The sequence below is a fragment of the Triticum dicoccoides genome, chromosome 2A (assembly GCF_002162155.2).
Source record: "Triticum dicoccoides isolate Atlit2015 ecotype Zavitan chromosome 2A, WEW_v2.0, whole genome shotgun sequence".
Taxonomy (NCBI): domain Eukaryota; kingdom Viridiplantae; phylum Streptophyta; class Magnoliopsida; order Poales; family Poaceae; genus Triticum; species Triticum dicoccoides.
In genome coordinates, this window is record NC_041382.1 from 412,634,849 (window position 1) to 412,648,759 (window position 13,911).

Genomic DNA, 13,911 nt, shown 5'->3' on the forward strand with positions numbered 1-13,911 from the left:
CGGGGCAGCGGCAGCGACAAGGTGTGGCAGCGGCGCGAGGCGAGGAGAGGCGAGCGGCAGCGGTGGTTGCCCAGGCGACGACGACTGCGAGGAGGAGCGGGGTTGAGGGCGTGGCTATTTATGGAGGAGGGCGGCCTCGGGAGGCGTGGGGGAGGGGGCAAGGGCAAAGGCGGCGGGGCACGGTGTCCTCGACGGACACGGCGGCGGCGGCGCTGTCGTGCGGCAGCGTGAGTCGTGCTGGAGCTCGGGGACGCGCGGGGCTGGGCTGGCGGGCCGCGGCCTGGTAAACTGGGCCGCCCGATCCAGCGGAGGGGAAGTTTTTTTATATAAAGATTTTCTAGACAAACAAAAATAAATAAAACAAAATAAACAAAAATACTATATAGGCATATAATATATCAAAAATTTCAGAAAATTATTTCCTACAACCTGAACATTTTTGTAAAGTCAAATAAAATCGAGAAAAATTCAAATGATTCAAAGAGTGCTACTGCCCTACTAAAATCCAATGAAAATCATTTTAAAAATACCAAAATGACTTCAAATTTATTTATCTCCAATTTTCTGATGTAGGGAATCATGTTACCCTATTTTCCATATATTTTTATTTTGGAGAAAAATAATTTGAATAAAACCCAAATAACTTCAAGTTAAAAAAATAATTTCAAAAGGACTTCAAATTTTATTCTTTGAAACTCCCAACTCATATTTCATATGTTTTTGAAGAAGTGATTTTATCTTCTCATGAAAATCATTGAGTTGCTTAAAGTTTCTGAATTGGAAAATATTTCCAAATAGAATTCAAATCTTTTCAAAAACCCCTTTCATTTATCTAAATGGAAGAAGTCATGTCATCTTCTCTCCAGGATTTTGTGGTGAAAAGAATTTGATTTCACGGAGAGCATAAAAGCAAAGTTGAAAGTTTGGGAAAGTCATTTCATTCCCTCTCATTTAACTTTCAAAAAGTTTCAAATTTCACTCATTTTCAGTCAATCAATCAAATCTATCTGTTTAATATAACATTCCAAAATTTAGAATTTTGGGATGTTACATTGATGCATCCGTCATCGCAAACGTTTTATACATTTCTGACGGTTTTCGTACAACACCGTTTGCGATTATTACATCGCACACAGTTTCTCGAAGGGTCTCTGATCGTAGTGTTGCGTTAGCAGCATCCTGCAGTAGTGGTAGGATCAGGTTAGTGGAGCAAGAGTGTTCGCAAAGCTAGATTTAAGAAGCGGATATCATCAAATTTGTATCAGACTCGGGGATGAATGGAAAACAACCTTCAAGACAAAGGAAGGGTTTTTTGAGTGGCTAGTCATGCCATTTGGACTCTCAAATGCGCCAAGTACCTTTATGCACTTGATGAATCAAGTCATTCGACCCTTCTTATCCCATTTTGGTGTGGTGTATTTTGATGACATCTTGATCTATAGCAAGGATGAGGATGAACAGTTTGACCACATTCGGAAGGTGCTACAAGTATTAAGGGAAATGATCTCTATGTCAACTTGAAGAAATGTGTTTTCCTGCAAACACAACTTCTTTTCCTATGATTCGTCATAACATGCAACGGTATTCGTGTTGACGACTCTAAGGTTGAAGCAATCCGAGAATGGCCAACTCCGAAGAACATTTCTGAGGTAAGAAGTTTTCATGGCCTTACAACTTTCTATATGCGATTTGTAAAGAATTTTAGCATTGTCATGGCACCAATTATCAAGTGTCTGAAGAAACAAAAGTTCCAAAGGACAGAAATGACTGAAGGTAGTTTCAATGAGATCAAGCAAAACCTCTCACAAGCTCCTGTCTTGGTGCTACCTGATTTCAACAAGACTTTTGAGTTGGAGTGTGATGCAAGTGGAGTAGGCATTGAAGCTGATCTATCTCAAGAAAGGAAGCCCATTGTTGTCTTCAGTGAGAAATTAAGCGAAAAAAGGAAGAGATGGGGTACTTATCAGCAAGAATTGTATGTCATTTTCAGAGCTTTGAAAACTTGGGAAGTCTATTTGCTGTCTAAAGAGTTCATTGTTTATAGTGACCATCAATCATTAAAGCATTTTAGAAACCAAAAGAATGTTGATCACATGCTAGCAAGACGGGCAGCATATCTCAAGAGGTTTAACTATCTCACTATGCGTAAATCGGGAACAACTAACCGAGTGGCTTATGCTTTGAATCTTCGTGCATGCCCCGTGACTTCTTTTGAGGCTAAACTTCTAGGCATGGATCAAATAAAGGAGTTGTATGGGGATGACAAAGACTTTGGACATGTTTGGGTAAAGCACATTAGGTGATGATTATTTGGTGCGGGATGGCTATCTCTTAAAAAATGATCATTGTGCATCCCAAGGAGTTCTCTGCATGACAAACTAATTAGAGAGCTCCATTCAAGTGATCTTAGTAGCCATGTTGGACGGGAAAAGACTATCGCTAACCTGGAAGCTCGTTCCTTTTGGCCACAACTAAAGAGACATGCTGGAAATTTTGTTCAGTGATGCCCCATAGGTCAAACCTGCAAAGGCCAAGTCCAGAACACAGGGTTATACATGCATTTGCATGTTCGTGTTGCTCCATGGGAGGACATCTCTATGGACTCCACCAAGAACATGACAAGGGAGTGATGTCGTGTTTGTGGTCATGGATAGATTCTCTAAAATGGCTCATTTCATCCCATGTCGCAAGACAACGGATGCTCATCATGTGGCATACCTATTCTTTTGAGAAGTGGTCAGAATTCATGGAGTTCCAAGGACCATCGTCTCAGACCGTGATAGCAAGTTTCTTTCTGCATTTTGGCTCACTTTCTGTAAGCAATTCAACACTGAATTAAAATTTTCTAGCACTACTCATCCACAAATAGATGGACAAACGGAAGTGGTACGCAAATTTTTGGGTAATTTAATCCGTTGCATTTGTGGAGAAAGAAATGGACAATGGGATTTGGCTTTATCTCTTGCAGAGTTCTCCTACAATAACTCCAAGCATAGATTCATAGGAAGGAGTCCTTTTCCATTATCTACACTAAAGTTTCAATACATGTGGTGGACCTGATGAAGCTACAATCAAAGAGAAACTCAAAATCAGCATTGTCCTTTGCTGATAATTACACTGAGTTATTTGAAGAGATTTGTGATGTTTTGATGGACAAAATCGGAAATATAAACAACTTGCTGACCGCAAAAGGAGACTGAAATCATTCCAAGTCGGTGATAAGGTGATGCTTTACCTCCAAAAAGAGAGGCTGCCTTTAGGTGTTAAAGGGAAGCTTAGGCGGCGAAAGTATGGCCCTTCTCTATTATGAGGAAGATAAATGATAATGCTCATGTGATAGATCTTCCAAGTGACATGGGTATATTCAACACTTTCAACATTGTAGACTTGACTCTCTACCATCCAGAAAAAACACTCTATGAAAAGATAACTCAAGGTCGAGTTCCATACAACCAGAGAAAAATGATGAGGAATAATAGGTGATGAAAATAAAAATAAAATCATATGTCAAATGTGTTTTGCTACTTCTAGATACTTCTATTATAGTCTAGTATTTCTTTTCTTTTCTCAACCCTACCTACTACTCCCTCTGTTCCTTGATATAAGGTGTATAGATTTTTGAGAAAAAGTCCGAAATATAAGGTGTATTGCGTTGCATCACTCGTCTGGATATTGTTTTTAGGGATTTGACTGCATTTCCTTATATTAGGCAAGCTCCTCTATTTTCTCATGTCAATTAGTCAGGTGTAATCTTGCCCAAAACTTGAGAAATTTTCCCTCCACATGCGTTCTTTAATTTCCGTGCCAAAAACTATACACCCTATATTAAGGAACGGAGGGAGTATTTTTCAGAGTCTTCTAGCTAGTAGAATGATGAATCTTAAATAATGTTTTCTGAAGTGTTCTATCTATAAGTAGAAGTATGTGAAGGCTTCTCACAGCCACAAAATAAAGGTCCTCACATCTAGTTTGCAACAAGACTATATACCGAGAGAGGCGTTTTGGAGGCCAAGCTCCATGGAGGCCTTTATTTTTGAAAATTTCAAATTCAAACTTTTATGTTTCAATTCTGAAAAAAATATGCATGTATGCAAGGATGTAACCCACATGTGTAAAAATTCTTGATGAAATACCTTAAGTTTGCGACCTGTACAAAAAAGACAAATTCATGGCTTGGGAGGATGAATACATCATGTGTTAAACAGCCCTAGATTTGTTTTTTTAGCACAGCCCTCATTTCAATGTATTTTGAACTGAAAATTTACACACACATGTGTTATGCCTTCAGTATAGCTGTATTTTTCAGAATTTTTTGAAATGTAAAAATATGAATTTCAATGAAATTTCAAATTTGAATTTGGAGGCCCCACTGAGGGATTTCCGCTATGTACCCCACTACCTATTATAGAACTTGGTGTTCTCATTTAAGATTTGGCCCGTCTCCCGTTTCTAAAGTGATATCTAGCGCAGTACATTGAAGTTGTTCCTTCAGCACTCATTATAACAGTAAGGTGGAGTTCTTCCTCCACAACCTTGTGCTACTTCATGATCTTCTTATATGGAAGAAAAGGACCAGTTTACGGGGGCCTCTCGAGTTAAGTTATGGCCACTTTCAGGAACCGTTGAAGAGGCCTTTTTACCCCCCCAACTTGCCGTAAACAGCGATTAGACATAGGGGAGCCGTTGGAGATGCTCTTAGGACGTCAATTTGACTGCAATCTGGCCAAAACCACAGAAGAAAGACTCTTGATTTTTTATTAGAAATGATGGATCCCAATAGGAATAGGGAAGGAGTTGTACGGCTCATCAAAATAACAAGCTAATAATCCAGTGACTAAACAGAATTTTGAATCCAAAGCAATTTACCAAAGATATTCTTTACAAGCAGAGTCGTACAATGTTACCAAACACGTTACATGAAAAGTGTTTGCGAAGTTTCAATCAATCAGGTTTCCATACACAAACAACAGGAGCAAATCACAGTTCTTTTCCGCCTCGTCGATGAGAGGCACACACCACACAGGCTCTTACCTTTCCCAGCTGACCCAACCATTATCGAGTCATAATACATGACAAAGTCGCTACAAGGATGCAGCTTCGTCAAGCGCTGCTCGTTCAATGTCAGCAACAGTCTTGCTATTGCTATTGCGCACGAGTCCTGCTGTTTTCGGCAGCCCTCACCTGGAGGAAGTATGGATGTGCCTGCATTACACCTTTAAAATTAGAACAGTAACAATTGTAACTCCAAACATGACATCCTCTAAGCAACCGCACTAATCAATCTATCCACAAACCAAATGCTCAAACACATCATGCAGCACCAAGGAGCTGGAGATGAGAAAAGAAAGTATAATTGCATGGTCAAATGGACATTAAGCACGATTGGCTGGCAGCCACTGAACAACCAGTAGAAAACAGTAAGACTTACCATAGCTTCACGTGCGGTGAGCCTATCCTGGTGATCATAGCGCAGAAGCTTATCAAGGAAATCTATGGCCTAAAATGGAGACGAAAAGGCCTCGTTGAGAAACCAGGAACAGGTTACTGCTAGTGAAGTATACTTGAGATATATATGTATTATTGACAGACCTCAGGGGATACTAGATGCTGGTTGTCTGCATTGATAAACTTCGACCAGGGTTTTCTGCTGTGCCTGTGTGGAAATTATAGAAACTGTAAATTAGATGACAAATAGAGATCTTGCATCAAAATTAGTGCTGGGTGGCAATATACCTTCCAACAAGGGCTTCAAGCTGAGGGTCAAGCTCAATTCTGTACTTGTTCAAATAAGCATTTAGCCCATCTGTTCCAAGTACCTGTGAATACAGGGGCGTGGTCAGACTTTGGCGCTCATGTTAAGTTCAAACAGGACTACACAGATAGAGTAAAGCTAGTAATTACATGTGAGCATGAGTACAAATTAATCAAAACATTGAGCCAGAACCACTCAGTCACTAAGGTAAATAATAGCAAATGATATATAGCAACTCTAAAGAATATCATATGCCACCAAAAATAATCCTTTTATCAGTTATAACTATCTTTGCAAAGAATAAAAGGAATAAACTTAATAAGCACCTTTGCAATTTTAACAAGTTGATCATGGTTGTCATGGCCATAAAAAAATGGTTCCTTGCGGAATATCTGCAACCAACAATACATGATTCATAAGATCATCACCAGTTGAACAAAAGTACAAAAGAAAGCTATCAATAATATCAACTGTACTATCATGGCAGTCATACCATTCCAGCAAACATGCAGCCAAGACTCCACATGTCCAAAGAGTAGTCGTAATCTTGTAAGTCAACAAGAAGCTCAGGTCCCTTGAAGTACCTAAATCCCAGTGAAAAAGGAAATGTCAGCAAATATTTTGAAAATGATCATATGGAAATATTTGGAATATGCAAGTTACATAATGGAGCATTAACTACTGTACGAAGCAAATCATTCACCACATCACTCATTCTGTTCATGTGTATTATGACGTTAAGATTTCTACAAATGAAAACAAATATTACCAAAAGAAATACCCTTTCCACATAAAATGTTGATTTAAATAAACTAATTTTGGTTGTGTATTGCCTCACAAATGACCAGAAGAAGACCAATTGTTGGGAAGTGCACAAGCAAATAAGGTTATTTGGTATCAATAAGTAGGTTTAAGATAATTAAATAGCAACAGCGTATTTCTATGTACCTACCTTGATGCAACACGAACGTTATACTCCTTTCCAGGATGGTAGAATTCAGCAAGGCCCCAGTCTATTAACCGGATTTTTCGAAGCTCGTGATCTATCATAACATTGTGAGGCTTCACATCTCGGTGCATAATGCCTTGTGAATGGCAGTAATCCAAAGCCTGCACACGAAAATAGAAACTGTGATAAATCATAACTAGAATATAGGATACGAAACATCTAGGTCCAGCAATCAAATTAACAGCAACTTGTCTTGGTCTCCTCAAAAGAGGAAAAAACACTGACTGGTGTGGTTGCTTATTAGCATTGATAAGGGATTATTCATTCCTTACTATCACAAATATCATCCACGAACACAAGAAAGGGTCCTAGGAAATGAGTCTAGCCAGATGTTCAAACTAGACAGTTACACATGTAAGTATTTAATGTATCTTCAAGGCTTTATCAGAAGAGCAAAAAAAGTTTTAGATGTTTTAACAATCAGTGTTCTTGGCAATATTACATCAACAGAAACTTGGGAAAGATTCATACCTTCAGTAACTCATAGATATAGTAGCGAATGTCATAATCTGTCAATGTCGGATATAGCACTTTGAAATCTGTGTTATTGATGTATTCAAAGATCAAGCTTGGTGTTTTTGAATGCTGATCCCTGACAATATCAAGCAGCTTCACAATATTTGGACCTCCACAGAGATTCTGTAGTATTTTGATCTCTCTTTTGATCTGGATAAGCATGACAAACGTGAAAAAACTAAAATCATAGTTAAACCGTGACCACATAAGGCACAGATAAGTTACCTTCTTCTTCTTCACAGGCTTCAGGATCTTAATAACACATTTCTCATTATTGTTGACGTTGATACCTTCAAAGACTTCACTGTATTTGCCCCTTCCAACTTTCCGCACAACTTCATAGTCATCCTGCTCACTGATTGAAGAACATCATAACAGTCAGAACTCATCGCTGGATGTACTGGTCCATTAGGACATTCTGTAATTTAATAATCACATGATATCTTTCAGAGGGACCAGAAGTAACAAATAACCACACCATTCAAACCAAAATGGTAAGTGTATTATCCTTGTGGGGGGCAGGGATACTTGCAGCTGGCATGCTAAAAGTAATCAGTTTTGATTGTTCCAGGCATAGGATTTTCTTTTCCTGTTTGTATGATGGAGAACGAAGAGAAAACACCTAACTATTTTAAAGAGATCTCATGACACTTTTGGGGTATTGTTACATCAAAATAAATGAGTAAATATATTTTTCGTGCAAGATAAAGGTCAAATTACCCAACTTCTACAAACTGATGCTTCATACTTGAGTAATATCCTTTTTCATTATATATAAAAATAAGAGGCCAACAAAACCCCATGTCAAGCTCAAGGGAGGACAAAAAAATGTCTGGGTCCCAATGAGAAGTTACACAAAGGCGTAGCTTGTTACAATTTCAAATATAGTTGCATATCACTGTATTTATTACACATATACTAATTTACAAATCAAGGTACTCCAACAGCGTAGATAGTTCAATGGAGCCTTATTTATCTCATGTTGCTGAGCAGAATTATCAATTCAACAGAAACAGAACAGGAGTAAATTCTCTTCAGCATAGGCCTTAATGTAAATGTTGTTTTTACTTGGAACAGCTGCTTTGAGATTAAAATGATATGATAATTTTTGGAAAACACAACCATATATTATCTGAAAAACTAGTGATAACACGAAATAATCAGTCCAGCTCAATCAACAAAGTGTGACACTAATAGAGCAGCACGCTTTCCAAGAAGGGGAAAACACACAAACTAGCAACTGTTCAAAACAATAAAATTAGAACATATAGAGGTCATGGACAGTGTTCGTTCCACTTGGGTGCTGGTGTTTTAGTCCAAGGCAAGTTCAAGTGCCCAATTTGCCAATTCAGCAAAATATTTGGACAGGGAGAATATTGCTCGTAAATGAGCACGGGTGACAGAATCTGACATTTTGGTTCGGGTGCTCAATTTGTGGAAAGTTAATGAAAGTCCACTAAGATGTACAAAACTATGAATAATCTGCCAAAGTCCCAGACGCATAATTTCGTACTGAACTACCAAAAGTATCACGAAACAGTGAGATCGAGTAAGTGACTACTGAAGTCGGATATATTGTAGCTAAGCAATCAAGCAACTGCCGGAATTATCTGAGCAAGCACATCTGGCAACTCCCTCTCTCAATCTACAACACGCGGGCCCTCTCTAACCGCACGGCACAGTCACGCTCGTGCCTGACAAGACCTCCGAAGACGCATCGAGAAGTCGAAGCGCCATTGTATGTAGTCCCTGAACTGCCTTGCAACGAACAGACGAAAAAGATCCACGACACGCAGATGCGCCACGGGAACGAAAAGAAAAAAAAAAGAACTTGAGAGTTAGGGCGAGGTTGGCTACGGGCGGATTCGACTCACCCCCACTGGACGGCGAGGGCCTCGTAATCCCAGTACTCCTTGGGGCGCACCACGTTAACGTCGGCGTAGACCCTGGCCTTTGACATGGCTGAAGACGATCCGGATCCCGCGGGCGGGCGACGGATCAGAGAGAGGGGAGGGCTCGGAGGAGTTTGGTGCTTTCCCGGTGGCGCGTCCGTCAAGCGGACATCGCCGGCGGCGAGATGGCGCTAGGGTTTCAACAAGTACGATTTGGTTTTCCTGAGAAACATGTTTTTGGGGATATTGTTTTGGGGATGTAGGTGGGGGGCGTGCGAGAAGCGCGGTCAGTGCAGGGTCCATGGGGGTGCGCGAAAGGAGCTCGTGTTGGGACCCAACTGGCAAGTGTATCGTGGGCCCAATCCGAGCTAAGGGTTAAAAACGCTCTTATATATTATTAGGGCATCTCCAAGACGGACCCACAAACTGCCCCCGTCTGGACTGTGCGAGACATCCAACGTGGGATTGTATTGGTCCACGGGATAACCCGGATGCAGTTTCTATCGCAAAACGGAGACAAAAGTGGGGAAGCTTTGCGGGAGTCCGGACGCGCGAAACATAGGAATCCGACCCCATGCCCACCCAAAACCTTTCCGGACCCCGCGAGTCCATCATCCTCATTTTCTCTCCTGCCTTCTTTCTCTCTTGTTGTCGTTGCCGCTCCACCACCTCTGCCACCACGCCACCCCTAACGAAAATATGCGTCTCCGTCACCTCCAACGCTCCAACAGGCCTCCACCCCGCTTCTCCTCCGTCTCCGTTCAACCCTATCCTTTGACCGCCCCGCCAGGTACCATCCGCTACTATTATTCTCACCATGCCCGGCAACTGTTTGATGTATCGCCAAAGCTGAAAACAGGTGTCCCTTCTTCTTTCTAGCAATGGATTTCGATTTGGAGTACATATACAAGAAGTATGTTAAGTCGTTCGATGGCTCGTCAGACGAGGAGTACACCGATGAGACAGCGATGATGTAGGCGGTCCTTTAAGATGCGGAGCGTGTGGAGGAGCATGTTCTCAATTTCCAAGGGCTCGATCAAGGGTCATCGAGTGCTCAGCCGCAACACGGTGCGCGGCCATTTCACATTGATGGTCGACTACTTTGCCCCTGATGTCTGGTCCTACGATGACTACATCCTGAAGAAGGACGTCGTGAAAACAATTGGCTTCTCTGGTTATCAGAAGTGCACGATCGCACTCTAGATGCTTGCATATGGCACGGCCATTGATTCGTGGGACGAGTACCTACGGATTTCTGAGAGCACATGTGGAGATGCCATTGTCAGGTTTGCAACTACCTTGGTCGAGGTGTTCGGACCTCGGTACCTGAGAGAAACAACGGTGGCAAACACCGAGAGGTTCCTTGCAATCTCAGAAGCAAGAGGGTGGCTAGGCTTGCTTGGATCTCTTGACTGCGTGCATTGAAAATGGAAAAATTGTCTAAAGACTTTACAAAGGCAATATTAGGGTCATGTTAAGAAGCCCACCATCATTCTTGAAGTACTTGCATCACATGATCTTTGGATTTGGCACGCTTTCTTTGGCATGCTCGGGTCTAACAATGCACTGGTACAGCGAGCTGCTATACAAATGGTTTTTAACCCCTTTCCACGATGGCATTTTAAACCGTCGCCTAATGAGTGTGGGCGATAGGGGGGTCCTTCCCACACGACTCAAAAAACGTCGGGGATAGGTAGTAGGAATGCATATGTTTTTGCATAACTAAGTGTATGCAATGCGGGCATCTATCCCAAACGCGATTCTTCACACAACTGCTTGTGATATATCGAATATCCCAAACGCTCCATCTTTGCTACTCGTGTGTGCTAGCATTATCATTGCACACGAGATTATGTGGTGCAACGTTTACGATGCACACTCCATCATAAATAGTTCATGATTGCCAAGCGTGTGCGATCAGGAGACTATCACACACATTCACTTCTCCCAAATCGTATGCGGTCTGTAATTAAGAAGATTACCTAATCATCGTACGAGTGTCGGATGGGATTACGAAACGTCGGACCATTGTAGCAGTGTCGTACAGGATAACTATCGCACACGCTATTATGTGGTGCAACGTTTACGATGCATGCGACATCCGACACGGTTCATGATTGTAAACCGTGTACGATAAGGCGACTATCACAAACATTTAGTTTGCTCGCACCGTTTGTGATATTGTCTGACATCACACACGCTTCGCAAACGGCAATTGTGTGCATGGTCACACATGTTTCCTCTCTGCAAACTGTGTTGGAAGTACATGTATATCACACACGTTTGTGCTTTACAGACCGTGTGCGTCGTAACGACCTGCAGAGCATATTTCGACCCTAATTAAATCGATGCTATTTAAAATTGTATCGAATTTGAATTTGAAAGTTGGCTATAACTTTATTCATATCCATCAGGTTAAACAACCAATGCATTATTGATTCATAGATACATATGTTCAAGAATTACATAAGCACCAAATAAAGAATGATGAACCAGGGTTGTATACTTATACTATTAAACATGGTAAAGAAAGATGCAAAAGACATTCTGGTTGTTGAACAAGGTGAAGCAGAATGCCCGTATTATGCTCTCCTCCATGCAGAAGGCACACATGAATCAGTCCAACCCCTTGTGATGGCCGACCACCTATCCTTCATTGTATTCATGACTCATGAGGGCATCTAGATAGTCATTGTGTTGTGGTACAAATACTTTAACCTTTGCATGCCCACCAATCATGTAGTTTGAGAGGTAGTCTTGAGTAAATTGCTTCCAAAACCACTGCAAAGGAAAAAGATTCAGATATTATCATGTAACACAACTCATTATGTGCAGTAAAAAGAAGGCTACAGAGTTCTTACTTACCATGCTGCAGTTCACTGTTGTCTAGCATACAGTGTAAACAAATAGTTCAATTGACATCTTTTGACCCATTTTAATAACAATCTTTATCAGTTCCTCTCTTGAAGTGGGTTCATGAATATCTCATTGCCCCATACGCAGAAAGGGCAGAAGCATGGATCTTTACCAATGACATGTACCTAAAAGCACCAAGTTAACATTAGAAGCTGAACAACAATTGCAATATGATGTAGTACAATACTCCCTCCGTCTCATTATATAAGATCTTATTGCATCCAATATATTCGCGGTGTGGATGAATAAACATCTTATATTATGGGGTGGAGGGAGTTTATTACATTTCTACAAATATCAGCCAATTAACTACAGTTAACTCTACTGTGTTGTTGGTGTTCTTGTTGCTCTTCTATGTATATCTAGACACCATCGGAATATTAAGGTAACGCTCTTGATTTGAGACTACGTTTGCCAAAGGTTGCCACACCTAGGCTTAGGCAAGTTTGACCAACTTAGGTGCGTGTTTGGTTCAAGCCACACTATGTTGCCACATTGCATACACTCAAAAAGTGTGGCAAGATTCTCTTAGGCGTGCCAACTTGTGGCTCTCGTTTTGAAGAACTAACCCGTTGGCAGGTTTGGTAACATTGTATGGCAAAGTGGCACTCCTAGGCCTAGAACCAGACAACCCTTCCTTGTTGTTGTGTGTCCTAGGATTGCATATTTAGTCATTCAGTACAACGCATCTTGCTATGTAGCCTCAGATATGTTAGATATGTCCCTACTTAACCTACCGATAAATGGGTTATAGATATATTCAGTTAAATGTCCGATTCAACGATTAATCCCTTATCAGGCCTTGGCCTATATGGTACCAGCTACCAATATCCTGAATAGTGAGTATATATAAGCCATGGGATGAAAATAACCTCGATGGTAAACATAAGATGTTCCCAATATTGTCATATGTAAGTACATCTAAAGGCATGCAAAGCACAACAGCCTAAACATCAACCAAATATATCCCATGGTAGAGAACATAATCTCCAAATGATAGCTTCATGGCGAAGGTTTAAGCATGCTAGTTAAGAAAAACAAGAAGTGAAAAGGTGTGTTATTAACTGCAACAAGCCTAATATTTAAAAACAAGCAAATATAGTCATTCAAACTTGTATTGTGCAGGTCTAAGTACACCAGTTATTGTTAAATCAAATGGAAAGGTGTGTTAAATACTCCCTTCGGCCCATTTTACTCTGCATATAAGAATTTTCTGAAGTCAAACTTCATAAAGTTTGACCTTATTTATATGAAAAAATATCAACATCTACCATGCTAAAGTTATACAATATGAAAATTTAAGTCATGTCACATCTACTGATATTGATTTCATATTGTAAATGTTGGTATTTTTTCTATAAAGTTGGTCAAACTTTATGAGGCTTGACTTTAGACAAATCTTGTATGCGAACTAAAAAGGGCCAGAGGGAGTACAACATGCTTAACAACAACCAAATATAGTCATTCATAGAGCTATTGTTAAAATTGGTATTGATGAAATTGAACTGCACAGTTCATACTAACACATATAGAACATCACATTGTGAATAACTGAAATAAACAAGGCATACTACAAAGAACCAAAGATGGCAATTGAAACTGGACATATGCTAACTACAAACAACCGAACAACCAAAAACCATAGAAATAAACAAGGTGTAATGCAAACAACCAAATATAGATAAATATTGGATAGGTTCTCACTACAAAAGGGGTTCTAGAAAACAAATCATGGAATTCCCTCGGTGAAGACGCACGGCAAAACAAATCATGGGTTTCCTCACTTGTCACAGATTGGCTCCTCCTCGTGGTCGCCATTGATGAGG

General features: G+C 40.6%; 1 protein-coding gene across 2 annotated transcripts; it reads right to left on the reverse strand.

Annotated features, from left to right (window-relative positions):
* Positions 1–4,823: 4,823 nt before the first annotated feature.
* Positions 4,824–9,455, reverse strand: LOC119354734 (casein kinase II subunit alpha-2). Of its 2 annotated transcripts, XM_037621477.1 has the most exons (10): positions 9,152–9,451; positions 7,503–7,632; positions 7,233–7,427; positions 6,705–6,862; positions 6,246–6,336; positions 6,079–6,144; positions 5,734–5,816; positions 5,590–5,653; positions 5,429–5,497; positions 4,824–5,202 (listed from the first exon to the last, which is right to left on the reverse strand). In XM_037621477.1, exons 1-10 carry the CDS (start codon positions 9,235–9,237, stop codon positions 5,143–5,145), a joined length of 1,002 nt encoding a protein of 333 aa, XP_037477374.1. In that variant the 5' UTR covers positions 9,238–9,451; the 3' UTR covers positions 4,824–5,142. The 2 variants fall into 2 exon arrangements, with proteins under 2 accessions (XP_037477374.1, XP_037477372.1); XM_037621475.1 differs by having other exon boundaries at positions 7,233–7,632; positions 9,152–9,455.
* Positions 9,456–13,911: the final 4,456 nt, after the last annotated feature.